The sequence below is a fragment of the Lepisma saccharinum genome, chromosome 2, assembly GCF_977018435.1.
Source record: "Lepisma saccharinum chromosome 2, izLepSacc3.1, whole genome shotgun sequence".
Taxonomy (NCBI): Eukaryota; Metazoa; Arthropoda; class Insecta; order Zygentoma; family Lepismatidae; genus Lepisma; species Lepisma saccharinum.
The window spans coordinates 181,123,608-181,144,169 of record NC_139230.1 but is presented as its reverse complement, the minus strand read 5'-3'; the positions used below and the strand labels follow the sequence as shown (position 1 = coordinate 181,144,169).

The 20,562-nt window shown below is 34.7% G+C and overlaps 1 protein-coding gene across 5 annotated transcripts in view; it reads right to left on the bottom strand.

Annotated features, from left to right (window-relative positions):
* Positions 1-2,571: 2,571 nt before the first annotated feature.
* Positions 2,572-20,562, bottom strand: part of LOC145984216 (uncharacterized) — a 63,238-nt gene continuing 45,247 nt past the window's right edge. For 2 of the 5 annotated variants that reach the window (XM_083117769.1, XM_083117770.1), the window contains exon 8: positions 12,644-15,211. In XM_083117769.1, the coding sequence (XP_082973895.1) occupies positions 15,001-15,211 (211 nt within the window). In that variant the 3' untranslated portion in view covers positions 12,644-15,000. Of the gene's footprint in view, positions 10,260-12,643; positions 15,212-20,562 lie in introns of those variants that run through there. The other 3 variants (XM_083117772.1, XM_083117771.1, XM_083117773.1) reach the window with 3 other exon arrangements.

The following is a 20,562-nucleotide window of genomic DNA, read 5'->3' as shown; positions in this document are numbered from 1 at the left end:
CAACTTTCACACCGAAGCGACACATGTTGCTTGGAAACGAGCCAATCAAGAGCAACATTTCACATCGTAGCGGCATGACAGGAAGCACAGGCCAGCGTTCGGTTGGTGAAATCCTCAAGCGATAAGTGTCGCGTGCCGCTTGTCGCTTTGGTGCGCAATCTCACTAAAGCAAGACACTCATTGCATCGCGTATGTGCGAACAACAAACCACGGCAACATGTTGCAAGCTATTGAGGAAATGGCCCAGTTTGAGCGATGCAGAAGCGACAAAGCGACACGTGTTGCTTATCGTGTCGCCTAGATCTGTAGTTGTAATGTGCGGTTTATCGTGTCGCCTATCTGTTGTTCGCAAGCAACGCTTGCTAATAGACTGAAGGCACCATGTCGCTTGTCACTTAGTTGGTAACCCCCCCTGTAGCACGTTGCTTCGGTCTGAACACCCTTCCTTTAAGGAGCTTTCCGACCGAAGTAACAAGTAGCACGCGAATACGCCATATGAACGTGTCGTTTGCTGTTTGGACCCTCATGTGCAATGAATGCTATTTTACAGTCTGGAAGTGTGTGTCACTAGTGTGACAGTGTGAACATCCCGTGTCGCTTGTCCCATTGGTTTGAAAGTTGCCTTACAATCATGTCGATGGTACTAAGAAAGTTTTGTGGGGTTCCCCTTGTCGTTTCATGCAATCATCATCATCATCATCGCCGCGATTAGTTTAAAGCGGAAGAAAAGAGACAGTAAATATCAAAAATACAAATGCTTCAGTGTGTATATCTTTAAAAGAAATGATGATGATGATGATAATAATAATGAACCTAATTCATACACAAAAATTTAGTTGCCAAGAGCATTCCACGCGTATTTTTTCTCCCGTATTATTAACGAAAGTATGACGATAACAGGACGTGGTCGACTGTCTAGAATGTTCGTTAATATCTTCGCGACCACTGTACCAAATATCATAGCAATTATCACATTCATAGAAATGCTTCATGTAAAAGTATCAGACGTTGCAGCGAAAACTCCATTTACTTCCATTATAAGCAGTCGAACACCAAGCACCGGGGTCAACACCAGCGCCTCTAGCGGATCATTTTCGAGTGGAACCATCCAGAGAGCGCACAAGCATGCCATTTTCCACACTACATTATTCTAGGCGCTGTAGTTCAAAGTAACATTTGTCAATAAAGACAAAATTCCCTGACTTTTTTTGACCTCTGAAATTCCCTGACCTTTCCAGGTTTGTCACCACCCTGACAAATGCCCAATTTATGATCATTTTGGCTCCTAATTTACCTTACCTCTCCTCCTTTCCACATTGAAAATTCTGTACAAACCTCTGCTGATGAACCATGGCTAGAGGCACATATTTTTGGTAAATAAAAAAGGAAAATTTCGGTACAAAAACTGAGTCGATTTCGGGTTCAAAAGCGGTAAATAAAATTAAATATCGGTGTTATAGCGGTGAAAAATTGGATGTAAAGTGGTATATAAAAAGACATTTTGGTTTTAAAATTGTGAATATAATCCTAAATTTGATTTAAAAATTACACTTATTCCACAGAATTAACATTTCACCTTTAATAGCACATTTATGTAGTTATAAGAGTATTAAGTTTATTTCTGTGTAAAGGAGTCCATTTTTGCTTCTCCAATATTAACAGCAGAATTCATCAATTTTCCCGGAATTGCATAACTCACAGGATACTTCAGACTTCAGAAAGTGTCGCGTCGGTATATAAATGGTAAATTTCGTGTTCAAGAGTTAATTTCGCTTTTTGAAGTTAATTTCGCATTATTTTGTGACAAAACATGGTCACAAAATGCATCTCTCACCTTTCAAAAACATGAAAAATTAACACTACAATGTGGTTTTTCAAATTTCGTTTTTTCGTCAAAAACGAAATATGCATGCCCCTAACCATGGCCAATCCAATGGCCTAAAAAATTATCATTCAAAATGTCATGCACAAAGTGAACTGTGCAGGCACCCAATCATGATGCAGGGATGATTAATGATCCATCATTACAAAAGTCATTATCACAAGAGCTTCGACTTCCTCTTAGTAGTTTGTGCTGTGTGTGTTGGATTGCTTATTTTAAAACACTGTTGCATAGGAACATGACTTTTCACCAAACCTGTACATGTTCCTTTAGTCCAAATATGTATTATTTTTGTGTGTGGTATTTTAGGCACATTAAGTTATACAGCCTTCCCAAAAAATATTCCTTTCTTCTATTTCTACTGCCACTCATTTGTTTTCTGGTGTCCTAACTGCAGCCTTGATTTAAATCCACAGTCCTTAGTTTTGCAGCAGGTTACAAGAAGTGGAAGTAGGTTTAGTCTCTCAATCTCATGAACGTAACAGAACTGTGGGACATGCATAAATAACACAATAATTATTACTGAAGCTAATGAGAAGTACATAGGGAATGGATAATTCTTACATATCACAAGCAAGAAATCTCTACAAATATCTTGCCATGGTATGAGGAAATGGTTCCCAGCACATTATTCAAATACATTTTCATCTGGAACAAAGATAACAACCCATTAAAAAATACAACTAATATGGATTAAACTAATTCATTTATTGATCTCTAATTGGAAAAGAACAATCAGAAAAATGTTTCTCCAGCACACAAACAATGAATTTTGTATTATAAAAAAATGCTTAAAAATTACTTCTATATCAAAATCATTATGCTACTTGACAAGAATTTGCAAAATTAACTTTCTTACACTTTCTTTCATCACACCTAATTCATTAATTAAAATGCATCCATTCACTTGCATTATGGGTGCTACGTTTTACTGATAGCATTGTCACTAGTGTCATTCCACTCTTTAACAAGCACATGACACACAATAAAGTAATCTATTGTCAATTAATTTATTTTCATGTGAATTATATAAAAAAATGAAGGATTACAAGCAATATATTAAACAAATATCAATACATCACATCAATACCCTTGCTTGTCACAAAGAAGCATTCAGTACAAAATTTGTATAACAAAAGAAAATATAAAAAAGTAGATTCTTAGCAGAAAACAATGTATGCATGTTACATAAACAAATGTGGTAAAGTAAAAATTAGAACAATAATCTGAAAATAAAAATTTAAGTCTTACTTTGGATATTTAAATCAAACCAGTTTTTAACCAAAAAAAGAAAAATTGAAGTTTCAATAGTATGACCCAACCAAGTTACTTGTCACTAAAATTAAAATAAATTTTATATTTTGAAAAAAACTTATGACTGTATAACAAATAAAAGTGCCTAACTTGTATTTCCTATTTGATATTACCTAGTATGTTCAATACTTCAATTCAGATTACCTCATTTTTGGATTCAAATATTACATGTGATAAGTACTCAATTAGCTACCTCCAGGACCAATAATGCTCTAAACAAGAAAGGCATGTATTGTCTATTGCATTGTACACTAGGATTCACGATGAGATATGTTGCATTCTCACTTTTCTCATTCTTATATGCAGCACACTACTTTAATAACAATTAATTAATAATAAACTAATTGTCGTCTTCCCTTGTACTACACACACCACAACACCATCTGAGAGAATGGATGGATATTACAGTTGAAGTCATGCACAGCAAGGGTATGAGAATAAGATAAGGATACAACAAAGGAACTAAATATGAATTATACCTATTTTCTACACATGTGTATGTACTGTTCATGAGGATACATTTCTTCAACCCTTGCACATCATTACAAGGGTATTACCAAATCCCTAACAATGCATTTGCTCAAAATAGAAACTTTTGCAATATGAAAGAGCTGCTTCTGTTTGCACAACAGAGTATATAAGCAACAGGGTTCAAGTGACATTGCAAAAAATAGAGTGAAGAGGAATATTGTAAGCTGTGCACCATATAGATCTAGTGTCTTGTGTGCGTAAACTTAGTTTGCAAAGACTATGGAATATGAAAATGCTATCATTGTATAGAATAGGTTCTTGCATCTAGCAACTGATATTGTTTTTCTGTGAATGAGATTATGAAACTATACTACCTTATAGTGTTTAATAGGTTGTGTCTTAACATTAACTTACCAATCTACAGGTGATCTGGGAAAAGAACAAAAAGTTAACAGCTGAGAGTTTTTTTCCCCTAGAAATGTTATTTCCACAATGTTTAGAGCACTGACTAGTGTGTGGGTTTAGAAATTTACATGTGTTATTCATTTCATGATGTTAAAGACTTTTGGTGATCAACTTGAGTTATGTTAATTCAGTTAAATTTCATTTTTTTGTTATTTAGCCTCAATTTTCTGCCACTTTTGGCTAATAATGATGATTGTTTGAGTTCTTGTTTTAAGTCTACTTTATGCAAAGATAGGCTAATCGGGACTGGACCTACAATGTAAAGTGGGATCTGAAGCACTGTGCAATGTGTCTCCACCAGGTATCGAACCTGGGACCTACTGATTACAAGGTGACGACGTTGCCACTATGCCATCGGGGAGGCAGCTAATCATGATGATGAGGATGAGTGATGATATAAAATAGATGAAGGTACATTCATAAAGAATGCCCAGGCTGCAACTCGAACCTGGAACCCCTGGTGTCATAGCATACTGTGCTAACTACTCGGTTATGGAGGTCAACTGGATTCAGTTAGAAAAACAACCTGAGGGTGCTATGTCATCAGTGTTAAAGTGGTACAACTTTTCTTATGATCTAAGGAATTCTAAATTATGGTGCAATGTAATAGGTCTGTTATGTATTGGCAAGAACACAATAAAGTGTGTGGAATGGAGGACTAATATTTACATTCAAGGAACCAGGTGGATGATCACCAGTCTTCTGTTTACAAACAGAATATCAATAAATTCCAGATTTACTGAAAATAAAAATATCAAAGTGAATTACAGGTCTGGGACAACTTTTGGGAAATCCCATTCACAGTTTTTTTTTTTTTTAATTGTACTAAAGGATGATGTATGATTACATGGTTAAATGGTTGTCCAAGTAAATACTATAATATATATTTTCAAAACTGTGAACGCTTAACATATATGGCAGGTAATCCTGTACTGTGATGACTCTTAAATAACACTTCTATTTTCATTGTTAAAATTTGTCTTCTAAACTGGCACAAAGAAAAAAAAAATACTGTCCACCAAGAGAGCATACAACATTCTCATACGGTTGTCACTCATTCTCATACAAATACCATCTTCTCCTCTATCTCCTTCATTCTCAACATCATCATTACACAATTGGCAAGAAATTCATAATCAGAAACATTAACAACTATTTCACTGTGCTGTTATCACAATAGTAGGGGGAAAAATAATAAGATTTGTTGAGGATTAGTTCATGCAGACCTGTAACAGCTCATAACATACCCCCAAAAAATTTAAATCCATAAAAACAATATATTTTTCATTGATTTTTCTTTTGTGTACTATCAAATAGTAATATTGTATTCACAGAGAACTGTCAACAACCGGGATATTAGAATGAATATTTAAAAGAATGTCTGAATGAATGTAAGCCAACTAATAAAAAAGCTCATTCATCTAATTCTCTCTTGCTAAACTGTTTCTACTTTGATTTCTCCCATCTCTAATTCCCGTACTTACTATACACAGTGGAAACTTGATTCTTCAGCGAAGTGTGGCTAAAGAAATTATAATGCAGGAGAATTTTTAATCTAGATAAATAATTTCAATAATCAGTTGCATTGGGATCAGGAAAGGGTTAAAGTATATTATACGGAAAAATGTAAAATATGGGAACGTAAAATTACTATGTTCGAGTTTGCTTTTTAAGTCCACTTTATGCACAAAAAGGCTAATCAGGACTGGGCCTACAGTTTAAAGTGGGATCCGGACCTCCACTGGGTATCGTAACCAGGGCTCCTTGATTACAAGATGACGATGTTACCACCTATGCCGTTGGGGAGGTGAATGTAAAATCAGAGTTCCACTGTTTATATATATGTAGAACCACATCTAGCTAGTTAATCCAAATGTTAATCCTTTGTATGCTATATCAATTTGTACTACTATTCTTTTAGCTGATAAGTTACATGTCACCTTTTGCAAAATAATCTTTATAGAATTTATTTTTTCCCCAAAATTGTGGTGTGTTAAAAAGGGGGGGGGGGGATTTCATTAAATAGTTCAGTATTTACTAAATTTAAATACAATTAACTTAAAACAGTAATGTATATGCAAATAAATGTATAGAGAAGTAACCAACCTTAACACGAGGCACTGTAAACTAACAGATTATGTGTATGAATTATGCAGGAAATGAGTCAACAGGGAATACCTAACTTAAGGTCTAGTCAAAGAAGGAATACAGTAACCTGCAAGTCAGAGTAATGGTATTGATTAATAAATGTTGAGACGTTAATTTTTGTTAAATTTTGCTCATAAAATATTTGTAATGACTTGCATGTATAGGAATAATATTATCATTTGAAACTACACAGATTTGAATTTTGTTTTAAGTCCACTTTATGCAGAGTTAGGCTAATCAAGACTGGACCTACTGTTTAAAGTTTAAACCACTGTGTGTCTCCACCAGATATTGAACCTGCACTCCTTGATTAGAAGGCAAAACTACATGGGTAAACACTATAAATGCCAATGATGATAACTACATATCCGTGCTTTCTTGCTTTTTTAGGAACTTTCAGCAAGTTCTTACAACACAAAAAAATAAATCTGAAATAACAGATATGTGAATGCTTGGCTAGCATTTTTTATGCATAAACAGACCTAAGACATGGTCAGATGTACTGGATTTGTGCATCATGTATTATAATCCTGTTGAATCTTGTTTATATGTTATTCAGGGGCTTGTGGCTTAAAATCATATAAAGCTGTCTTCTACTTTCTTGGGATCAGGAAGGAAAAGTGAATAACATGGAATTTGTTAAACTGGGATTCTATTGTACTTCACAAAAGTCATTCCTTGAAAAATTAGCAACAACAAGTATATGTACAGCAACACCTTCAAGGGAACAATCCAAAGAAAATACTCTTAACACGTAGCATTGGAAACAGGAGGTAAATGTATTAAATCCTGTGAATGGACAGCCAGAGTTTCATTGTAAATAATGAAAGAGTGAGATGGTGAAAGCACAAATCAAAATCAAAGCTGATATGTTACTACAAACAATATTTCTTGTCCGGTATTCTTCTGATTTTTTTTTTTTTTTTTCATTTTTACTTTCTAGCCTCTTGTTTGGTTTGATTTAGTGTTTTAAGTCCACTTTATGCACAGTAAGGCTAATTGGGACTGGACCTACAGTTTAAAGAGGGATCCAAACCAGAGGGATCCAAACCACTATGTGTCTCCACTGGGTATCGAACCCGGGACTCACTCTAGCCTCTTATGTCAATTTTATATGTGCATATATCATGTCAATATCTTAATGCACACATATTTCAGTAAGCATATGGGTTTTCATGTTCACTAACACACAGTATTTTTAACTATTAGCAGACAACTGGTTTCATACCACCACCAAGTGGCAGCAATGAATGTGTCAATACTTGAAAACTACAGATGATAATTCAGTTCTGCCTTTTTTGCTTTTTTACATACATATGAAAGGATGATATACAGGAATGGCAAAGCAATATATTTATTGTTACTATTATTAACAAACACATTTTGGAAATGTCAATTTTTTTTCATAAAATTATGAATTATGCTATGTAACATTTGCTGATACGTCTTACTTTTACATGTAATAATGAAAACAAAAAAACATTGTTCAGAATGTGCAACAATCATAGGTCCAGCAAGAGATGTCCAATTTCAAAATTACCCAAACATTAAAATTTTCTAACATTAGTTGCATATTTTTATTTATTTCTTTTTTCGAAATTGGGGATGGGAATCATCTGTCCTCAAAGAGTAGTCTTCGTCATGTTTCCCTGCAAATTTGGTCTATCCAGTGTCCATAGGGCTGACGAGAAGCAATTTTTTTATTTTCCCTACAAGATAACATGGCTTTCCTTATACATTGTTATTATTTATTATATTTCCCCCAAGAAGTATCTGCCCTTTTCAGTGAGACTTTGCATGGCTGTAGGATTTTTGAAATGTTGTTTTAAGTCCACTTTATGCACAGATAGGCTAATCGGGACTGGACCTACAGTTTAAAATGGGATCCGAACCACTGTGCACTGTGCCTCCACCAGGTTTGGAACTTGGGACCTCTTGATTACTAGACCATCAGGGAAGCCTTCATGGTTGTAGGAATACCATTTCTGCGCAAAATTTCAATTTTCTTCTTTATCTTTCTCTTACTTTTATCATTGGGAGGTAAAATGCATAAATTTTACCTCTGCTAAGAATTCTGTCACACCCCCACAAAAAAAACTTCATTTCTCTACAACAATTAGTTCTCTTGCAATAATTCTTTTGTACATTGCAGCAAGTTTGAAAAGCACATATGTGAAAAATTCCCATCTGGAGGGGCTTGCATCTGCTAACGGTTAATTACGCTTTGATACATACGACTAGAAAGGTTATAAAGACAACTACAATGAACATTCATTATTAAACATACCTGTACTTTAGTGGAACATCCTTTCTGATATATGTAAATATTAAGATTGATCTCAATATACGGCTTGCACTACATTGAGATATGCAAGTTATCAATAGGAAAACAAAGTTCTTTTTCCTGCTTTATACAAACTAGCTTAAATAATCCTATCTCATCATTTGCTACTATTCAAAACATAGAGAGTGAACAATGCAAACTTGAAATTACACTCATTATCTGTTATGCAGACTGTCATACTTATGACTACTTTCTGCTAGAAGTCATAGTAAATTTTGTCAAAATATAGCATTAACATATATAAAGGGTACTTACAGTGCCATGTGTCAAGTATCAGTACCTCCATTAATTTTAGTGAATTTTGTCATCATCCACATAATGATATATTGCATAATGCACATATCAAATGAACATTTAAACAAAAAGTAACTAATGCCAGATTACAACAAGAAAATTTCAATTAAAAGCTGGCCTACAAAACAGAATATGCATGATACAAATATAAAGTTATGGTTCACTAAAAGTGACTGAAAGGATTTTAAGTTTTCAAGAATAAATTAAAGGGTAAAGAATTAATGAACTCATTACTGCTAATGTGCATATGCTAACACGAAAAAAAAAATATTATAGCATTTTACCTTAATGAACAAAGAACTAAATATTTACAAAAATATTAAATATTTACAAGTTGATGTTCACCAGAGAAGACTTTGTGCATGTCAAAATTGTATGGAGACAAACCCATAGATTATTAAATTTGCATGATCATTCTAAACACTCACATGTACACACATCACAGTACTCACATGTGCACACATACACACACCACAAACACACACACATTTGCACAAAATATTATGCAGGCTATTATTTAACAATGATGGTGATATTTTCAGCAAGGAAATTTTTATGGATTAATGAACTTATTATGCATGGCTTGTTCTATTGGAAAAACACAATTAGTCCACAAAAAACAGTGACTAAACATGAAGTTGTTATTTGCTTTTGTGCTAATGAAGCCAATCTCAAGTATCAAATGAAAACACCCAACCAGAAAAAAAAAAAAAAAAAGGACAAGCAAAGAAAAGCAAAACAAATGCACAAATTCATTCAATATACACACAATATCCCTATTATCACATTCCATTTAGAAATAGAAGATTATTATGCAAAATTGTGTTACATTGTAGATATTCTGATTATCTTAATGTACCAAATAAAGATCAATTTCTAAAGATAAAAAAAATATATGATCCACCATTCTCAGCTGGGCAACTGGGGCAAATCTAATATTACAAAAATTTGTCTTGCATTAAGTAAATTATAACAGAAGTGTTATTTTGACAACATTTCTTCTCTTCTTCCTTTTCATTATGCAAAAATCAAAACAAAAAATGTCCTTTCAGATTTTCAAAACTTAAGAGCAAATAAAGACATATATATCTATAAAGACACTCAAACACACATAAAACAAAGTAGTTTCATTATAGCTAAAGCCTAATGTGTATATCCTTAAAATTTCCTTAATTAAATTATTATTTAGTTGAATTTGCTTATTAAAGAGTGGTTGTGTACACAGCCCAATTCTACAATTGTGAAAATGGCTGGATTATGTGCTACGTAGAGGCAGAATATTGTAAGATGATAAATGTGATCACCCATTTCGAACTTCATGGCCGTTCTCTACCAGGAGACCTAAATAAAAAAGAGAAAAATTTTTATATTATCACATTTCATTTTCTGTTATATTTAATACCATAAGTAGAGAAACACTGAAAGATTTAATGTCGTTCAAATGAGTAAATTAAATCGTTTTAGTGTGACGTTTTCATGGCACTAACTTACTTAAGAAGTATGGAATGATCATAAAAAGGTTATGTCAAGTTTGTAGCTTACTTTACCAAACAGCTAAAAAAGAACCAAAAAGTAGACTGAAGCTTTGCTGAATAAATATTACAGTGTGTTCAACAATTCATGCAACCCATGGCAATACGAAGTAGTGGTGTACAGTATTTCTTTTGTTGCAGTTAAATGAACAGCACCTTAACCTCCTCAAAACATGGTCTTCACATTGAAGCAATGGACATTCATTCTTGAGCACTAAATACAGTTATGGAGCAATGCAAGAAACATATGCAAACATGTTTTTCGTAATACTGAGTCCTCAGAAATCAAGTATCAAATACTTCTACAACAAATTTAAGGCAAAGGAACATCTAGTCGATGTACCGAGAGGAGACTGTCTCTCAACAGTGTGCACAGAAGAGTAAATGGATATTGAGGCTGTCAGTCCCAAGAAGACTGTGCAGCATCTCTCCCAGCAAAGTGGTATGTCTGTGGATTCTGCGCATACAGCCATCAGGAAAAAACTGCACCTTTTTTCCTTCAAGGTCCATGTTGTACACGAATTGCATTCATAAGACCATGCTTGTCATATGCAGTATTGCTAATGGTTCATGGAGCACATGACTCCAGATGGAGAAGAGTTAGACGATTGGTACCGGACAGTTTCACTTGAATAGTTACATCAATTCCCAAAACTAGTGAATATGGTCAGCCACCAATCCCATACCGTACATGAAAATCCTCTCCACAGTCACAAGGATGTCATGTGGGCTGCAATATTCTGAAAGCACATTTTCATCACCTTCTTTGAAGAGACTGTGAATAGTGATTGGTAGAGGCATGCATATTTCATTTTTGATGGAAACACAAAATTTGAAATAACACACTGTAATGAAAATTTTTCATCTTTTTGAAAGGTGTAAAGTGCATTTTCTTACCATGTTTTGTCACGAAATGACGTGAAATGCACGGCATGATGCAAAATAAACTTTAAAACACAAAATTTAGAACTCTGATTTATGCGACACTTTCTGAAGCCTAAATTATCCTGCAAGTTATGCAAATCATGAAAAATTGCAAATATTTGAGAGAAAAAATTGTCTCCTTGGGGAGAAATGTTTATTTTGTGTAATAAGTGCAGTTTTCAGAATCGAACATGGGACTTTATTCACCATTTAACACCAAAATGCCATTTTATATAACACATTTGATCCCAAAATGTGTCATTTTTGTACTGAAATATTCATCCTTTATTTACCAAAAATATGTGACTCTAGCAATCAGCATCTGTTGCTGGTACAGGAATTTCTTACCACAGTCACAGACAACGAACAGGAAAATAGTTCATTCCAGTAGCACAATGCACACATCATTTCACAGGAGGTTTGGCCTTCAAGATCAACCAATCTAAACCCCCCTCACCTCCACACTTTTCCAACTTTTTCTTATGAGGATACCTGAAGTCTACTGCTTATTTGATGCATCTGTGCAAACTGGAAGAACTGCAGACAAACATTCAGAATTGTGTGGCAAGAATTTCTCTGGACACACACTCGAAGGAATTTCACATGAATTGACACATACACATGTGTGAATCTGTGGGTGGCATACATTTCCAACATTTGGTATGATGCCATGGGTTGCTGAACTTGCTGAACACTCTGTATGCACAACTGTACTTGAACCTGGGTCTCTGGTATATTGTGTATATCGTGCCAACCGTAGCTTCATCTCATTTTTTTTATTTCCACTGTATTACCCATGTGAAAACCAGGACTGTTTCAGTAGTTCAGTGCCATGGCTAATTTCAATACTGCTCATTTTATGTTGCTTTTCTACCTCTTTGGTTAACCATGTCAATCAATGCATCAGCCCATTATATTTGGCCTGGGTTTGAAACCCTGTCAAACCCAAATTCCAGGCACATGGCACATTTCTTTTTTAAATTCAGAATTTAATTATAACTCCATTAAGCCTTGTTTCCATGATTATGAAAAACTAAATATGCTGACCAAGGCAGTAATTTATTTTATGAAAAAACATAAACTAACGTAACGTTTCAACCTTCTAGCAAGGTCTTCTTCAGACTCTGTATCAAGTACAGATACAGTACAGACTTTTGTACTTGATACAGAGTCTGAAGAAGACCTTGCTAGAAAGTTGAAACGTTACGTTAGTTTATGTTTTTTAATAAAATAAATTACTGCCTTGGTCAGCATATTTAGTTTTTCAGAATTTAATGTTAAACATGTAGTTATCTCTACTTTCGGGTCAATACCATTAATCTTATGATTTGAAAGAGTTGCAATCACACAGTGTGATTTCTTTCAGGCTATTAATATTATTAACAATGTAACAATAAAAAAGTGCAATCTACAGAGTATGTCACTGAATTCATACCATCAGGCTACTCAATTATAATATGAACTCATTATGAATTAGAAAATTAAAGGTTTAGATGTATAGTTTCCCAAGAAATGAAAATCTGGATCTAATCAGACTATTTCTTAATTGTTTCCTTAGATCTCACAAGGTATTGGTAAGAATCATCTTCAAATAAATTAAATTCTTCGTTCTAGCGTGTGGTCACTATAGTACTAATGTAAGTACAAAAGATATGTAATCAAATTGTATTGTAATATTTATAATTTGTTTTGTCAATTACAGAAGTGGGGAACTATACAGTACCAAGGTTTGTATTCCATTGGATATATTAAAATCATATTTGAATATTTTTATTACTCAAAGTTTTGTATTCGACCATGTCAAGTATCAATCACATCATTGTTGTCACATACATAGTGAGATTTTTCATAGGTCATTCTTACATCCAATTCTAGTGAATATTAGTTTAACTCATTGATTTTGTGAAAATAGGTAGCTATAGAAGTTGTGATTATTACAAGCATCCATGCTATTTATCACTGCTCAGAATATCTTTCATTATCTCATTTACGAAGAAACTGGAATCAAGCAGGGAATTTACAGATTCCAATGTACTTTCTGATAATATTTTGAATTGATTCAAATTCCGATATTTAAGCAACTCAGAGGTACTTCATTACAACAAAAATACAATGCCAAGTCAGTTTAAATCCACTTTATGCTCAGATAGGTTGGTCGAGACTACTAGGAATTCTAAATGTAAACACACAACTATTGAACTACTGTGTTCATGGCTTTGCTGCAGGAAATTCAATACATGATGATAAAGATATGGATTCATCAAAAATATTTTATAAAATTTATAAAATATAAACTTGAAAACTATCATTGTTTCTAATCTTTCTTTTCTGTAAATAAGCTTACATTTCAACACATATACACAAAACATCCATTATATACATGATGGATGCTATAAACATGGTTTTAATATTGCATAAGTAAAGTTTCATGTTTCCGCATTGCAAATTGGATTTTTTTTCCGATTAATTTTGAAGGACCATTGCCTCATTAACTGAGAATACAGCACATCAGTAAAATAAATCAGAAAAAAATAATCCCATTCGCAATGAGGAGAAACAAAACTTTACTTATGCAATATCCATTGTATAATTGATTGATTGATTGAGTTAGTGTTTTAAGTCCACTTTATGCACAGAAAGGCTAATCGGTACTGGACCTACAGTTTAAAGTGGGATCCGAACCACTATGTGCCTCCACCGGGAATCAAACCTGGGACCCCTTGATTACAAGGCTACGACATCCATTGTATAATTAACCCTTCACCTATCCCCACCAGTGGCAAAAGAAAATAAAAATAAAAATCTGGCCCAGTCCATAATATTTCTGATTAATGTAGGTTGGGAACTGGTCAAAGGCTAAAAATCCTGACTTAATTGACCTAAATACTAATAAATCAGACCAAGTACTGAATAATTACTGGCCAATTTAATTACAGCCTAATAATAATTCGAATTTTAAAATTGAAACTGGTATTTTGTTAACAAAGTATTATCATCTGGCATTCTCAAAGCCGCTAATGGCACCCCTCTTTCATTGAACACCAAAATGTTACTATTTTTATGATGGAAATACAATGTTTCCATAAAAGTCTAGATTAATGAACTGCAAACAAGCCTGGTGAATAACAATAAAAAGCAAAGTAGAAAATCTAGCCCTCAAACTATAATATATAAATTACTCAACATTTACAGAGCCATTGGTTGTGAAAAGTCATGTGCCTTTACCACCAAATTTTTTTAAACAACTGACAAATTACCCACCAAGATAGAAAAACTGACTTTTACTGACATTATTGACCATATTCCACCCCTGTTAACAACTGTGATCATCCTTCACATTTTGGTTCACCTTACATGCATGTGAACCAGTCTCAATCACTACGAGAAACACTTTTATATTTAAGGTACACCAAAGAATTAGAAAACTATAAAGTACTATATATATATATGCTACTTCTATGCATCCAGTCTTTTATCCAAGCTGTTTACTTCATCAGATTACAAGAAATAATCTGTTTCAATGACATCGATGCATTCTGATTATAAGTGGAAAAATAAGGAAGGATAGATTTTAATTACACACTTCCTTGAAATTGATTTCATCAGTATTCCCTGAGTATATGCATTTATGTCCTTATAATACAGAAACTTCTTGTGAAGAAAGACTGTTTTCCATAATAAACAAACTTGGATAAAAGTTCCGTGGATACACATTTACCAACCCCAAACCTGGACCATGTCCGGTTTCTGCTCACTGCTCCATCCAAATTGCCCAACTTCTTGGCTTTGTGGCTCAACATGTCCTGTTTGGCTGATCTGGAATCAGAGGAACTCGATCTGCCAAAAAAAAAAGAAAAGCCAAGCACGGATGAAAAGCATGTGATTATTTAAGTTACATTTTTCAATATTATAACAATATATTTTAAAATAATATTCCTTAATTCATCTTACTTGAAATAATTTTAATGCTCACAAATCAAAATTGGAAATTTCTCAACAATGAAAAACTGATTTCCTTTGCCTTGTGAACTTTTATGTACCAGTTCTACACAGTGATCCATTAAAGTGTAGACCACCATGTCAGTTTTCGCTCTATTGGCAAGGTGCTTGCAGCTGTATGTAGGCACTGAAGACTGTCCAGGAATCAAGCGCGCAAGTTTCTGTAACTATGTCGTTTAAAGAGTGAATTATTTACTTACCAATTTATGAAAGAAGGTGCTGTAACTGGCCACCTTCATTGTGTACACATTTTTGACAGCTCTTGATGAAGTTACCCATAACTTGCTGCAGTTTCCATTGATTAATGTTGGTAATTTGATTCATTGATTGAATTGGTGTTTAAGTGCACTTTATGCACAGTAAGGCTAATCAGGACTGGACCTACAGTTTAAAGTGGGATCCGAACCACTATGTGCCTCAACCGGGAATTGAACCCAGGCAGGACCCCTTGATTACAAGGTGACGATGCTACCACTGCACCATCGGGGAGGCCCAATATTAGTAATTTCTTGCGGATGTTATGTTTCAGTTCTTCCAGGGTGTGTGGATTTGACTTGTGTACAACACTTTTTAATTTACCCCCAGAGATAAAAAAATAAAAATTGCATGGAACTTTTACACCCAGGAATCTTGTTTCAAATTGCCTTTGAACTTCACATGTTGATTGAGTTAACACACATGAATCATAAATAAATACACACTGTGCAGTAGAAAACATTTGCTGAGCCATTACACACTTTGCGGTTGAATACACTAGAAAAATCACAATACATAACAAGCACCCTGTCACTTTACAGCCGCCAGACTAATAAACAGGCCACAGAAAAGAAGGACCCTTATCAGTTCACAGTCTCATATCTACTTTCAGGACCTTCGTAAAACCGGTTTCTAGCCTCTTTCGCCAACTTACGTTAGTAGGAGTCTTAATAAAGATGTATAAAAAATATGTGTGCATCGAAGGCAACTAGTTTGAACACCTCCGTTTATAAAGCTGGTAAGTAAATCACTTTTTAAAATAATTACAGAAGCTGTTGTGCGCTTGCTTCATCAATACTCTACGATGCCAACAAATGGCCATGAGTGCCTCACTTGCTGATAGCGTGAACACCAACACAATATTCTACACTTCAATTGATCACATTGTATTTGTTCTGTATCTCTTAACCGTAAGTTCGATGCAAGAACATCTTGTGTGTTGCATCAAAAAGTTTGAGAGTTTGTTTCAAAGCAAACAGGACCTGGATCTACAACTTAAAGTTAGAGCCATACTATCTGATATTGATTCCTGCTATAGATATACAAGCTTGGGTATTTTAACTAACTTTTAATCATTCTAAACAATAGTTAGATCAATATAATGAAAACAAGTATTCTCATTATCCACAAAACTGATTATTTGTTGTATTAATTTTGGTTGCCACTACCACCATCCACACATCTGTATATACTATATATTAATGTATTATCATGTTTTGCATTTCTTGAAACACAAACGTTGTTAGATGTGTTAGGATATAATTATTGCATTGCAACTGTATGATGGCAATCTCAGTTACACACTAAAACATTCTTAAGACTCAGCTGGATTCTAAGATGAAATTTTTCAGAATTTGGAATATCATAGCATTTTTCGAAAAGAGAAGAAATTTTGAAATTGGCTTTGCTGGGACAGGTCAAAGGTCCAGCCAAGCCTTAAGATTCATTTATGAGATTAATGCATTAGTCAGTATCAGTGATTAAACTAATACATGCCTTGATATAAGTTTTGTGTATATAATATGCAACACTTTAAAGTTTTCTCAGACTTCTTCAAATGATTTGGGTTCAAAAGTTTGCCTTTCTCTCTACAGCCTGTTATGACACATTAGGTTCTTTCAAATTTTGGGGGTTTCATTTCAACCATCTGGTTGTGATCTAATATAAAGAATAACTAACATTTCACAGAACATTATACATATTTCAGTGCATCTAAAACAAATACAGAGCAAGATAATTTCCAACTTTTAAATAGTATTTAATATATTACACTTTAACTAAAAACATTAACACTGACAAGACTGTTCCATTGCTTGAAGTCTGTTTCTTGCTTAATATGCCCAGACAATATAGAGACCTTAATAACATTTTTCTCTTGATACATTTGCCAAGCTGACAGCATGGCAATTTTACTTGTAGTATGTAAATGTAAATGTGTGAAACTGATTGGGAATGTAAAGTTTTATTTGAATTAGGATTTTTCTTATTTTATGCAGCTTTCTTCCTTCTTTAGGTTAATAACATAGAGGAGGAAAAATAATGAGTAGATGGAATTGGTAACGGGACACACACAGACGAACACCAGGGACTTGAACCTGGAACCTTTGGTAACAACATTATATATTGATAGGAATGTAAAGTTAAATTACTATTAACATTCATTTCACTCATAAAAGATAATATTGATAGGAACTACAAACTTCTTTGAGTATGAACAATATAATTATTTATTTCCAATCAAATGAACAACACAATAATTTTAATAATAATAATAATAATGTTAAGAGTTGGAAATGCATAACTAAAATATTTACACATTAAAATATAGCTTGTTAATTCAGTAAAACCAACACAATTTAGTCAGTCAGTCATAATAAATTAAAAAGGTGCAACCCATTAGTATGCCTTGAAGTGAACATTCCAAACCTTTTAATAATCCCCCTCCCCTTCCTCTCCTACCCAGAAATAATTTGTTGTGTTTCTGAATTCTAAACATGTAAACAAATTATCTTCAGCTGATTACACAGGCCTGCGAAATTGAAGTTGTTGAAAAATACAAGAGACGTGTTCGCTGAGTTTTATGTTATTGGGTGTGCTGATTTCGAAAATGACCTCCATTTTTTTGCATCACGTCAGGATTTTTTGTAAAATCGATATCAATATTTTTGCTAAAATCCTATGTGAAAAGGAATTTTCACGAACAATTTTGCATGCACTATCTGGCAACAGTGGTTTTGATCCATTTAAATCTATGTAAAATCGATGCTTGGTGCTGCAAATTGATTTATTGGCAATTGATTTTATTTTTTATAGGTTTAAATGGAAGAAAACCACTGTTGCCAGATCGCACGAGCCGCCTCTGGTCGAGAGAAAAACACAAACTTCCCTTGCGTTTACACTTTTTACATCCCATTATGGTGAAGTTTCTAGAAAAAAAGCACCAACGTATTATGTTCATTTGTGTTTATTAAGGTAACGTACATAAAATAGACGATTGACCATGAGGAGCAATGTATGTGTACATGAACGTTTGACACAAATTGTAAACTGAACAAACAACAAACCCAAACACAAACAAAGTTTATATTTACGTACGTACCCTTTTACCTTTGAAACTTCTTTTTGACGTTCTTCTTTTATATGCAATCTCAGGCCTCTCTCGTGTTAACATCCAACAGTAGTCAGCGAGCATGTTCTTGTCCCATCGTCCTTGATACTTGCGCTCCATATCTTTAATATCTTGGTGGAACCTTTCACCCTGTTCCGCTGACTGCTCCTAAATTTTCGGGGAAATAGTCCACATGTGAGTGAAGGAAATGTAGTTTGACACTCATGGAGCAACCCAACGCTTGAAATTTGTCCAGCATATTCATAACAATTGCTTTATAGTCAGGATCCTTGTAATTCCCCAGAAATTTACTGACCACATCTTTGAAGGCAACCCAAGCTTCTCTCTCCTTTGTTGTCATGCTAGTCTCAAAGTCTTTATCCTTCATGAGCTTGCGGATATCTGGACCAACAAAGATTCCCTCTGTCAACTTGGCTGCGGATAAACCTGGAAACTTTTTGCACAGGTATTTGAAACAATCGCCATCTTTTGGAATAGCCTTGACAAATTGCTTCATTACACCTAATTTGATATGCATCGGGGGTAACAATACTTTTTTTTTGGTCAACTAAGCTGTTCCGAATCACATTCTTGGTGCCTGGTTCAAGATTTTGTCTTTTAGCCCATTCTTTCTTGACCCAATGTTGAGTCTTTGCACAGCTGTCCCACTCACAAATGAAGCATGGGAACTTTGTATATCCACCTTGTTGACCAAGAAGCATGGAGATAACTTTCAAATCACCGCAAATGGTCCAACTGTGGTCGGCATATTTTATTTTGTTGAGGACGAGAGCCAGGTTTTCATAGCGTTCTTGTAAATGTACCGAGTGTGCAACTGGTACAGATGCATACTGGCTTCCGTGATGAAGAAGGACAGCTTTCAGGCTCCTTGTCGATGAATCTATAAACAGCCTCCATTGATCTTTATCGTAGGTGATATTAAATTTGCTCATCAATCCGGGAACATCAGAACAATAGACCAGGTTCTCCGCTTCCTCAAAGTACTGAACAAAGTCCTTTTCTCGATTCCTGTACCAATAAAACGTGGTTCCTTTGGCCAATAAATGTTTTTCTTTCAATCTGGAGCCCAACAATTCAGCTGCCTCTTTCGAAAGGCCCAGATCTCTAGTCAGATCATTAAGTTCAACCTGAGAGAAGGGCTGAGGTGAATCGCCTCCAGAGGGCTTATATTCAGTATCGGAGCCTTGGCCGTCTGGATGTTCCGAGTCTGAAGACTCTGAAGAGATGACTGGTAATTCGGTTGGAGGCAAAGGCACTGGCACATCAGGTCCATGAGGAATGGGGCATATGGCCGATAGAATGTTCTCAGGATAAGAGATTAGCTTGTGATTTTTTCGGTTATACCCACGGACATGGCAGGCACAAAAGTAACAGTCATCACAGTGGTTCCTCGGCTCCCTCCATGTCATAGGAATTCCAAAGCGTAAAGCAGTCTTCTTTCCGTTGAGCCATAAGCGTAGATCATTGAGACACTGCACACACACTTTATGAGGAGCCCACGATTTGTCCTGGTCTCCGAGTTTCATGCCAAAATACGAAAGATAAAGTTTTCTTACATTGTTTGTAATGCTCCTCATGCGATGTTTAAGAGCACTATATTCGTCGCATATGTAACAAAAGTCATCTGGCACATTTTCACAACGTCTTGAACTCGAAGCCATGGTTCACGAAACGCACAGAGGAAAACACCAGTTACAATTGTTTTTGTGATGCAGTTTCCACTTGTCACTGTATCAGCGCACGCACGACACTACACATGAAAGACAAATTGAGACGAACTTACAAATTTCCACGTCTTTTGTCT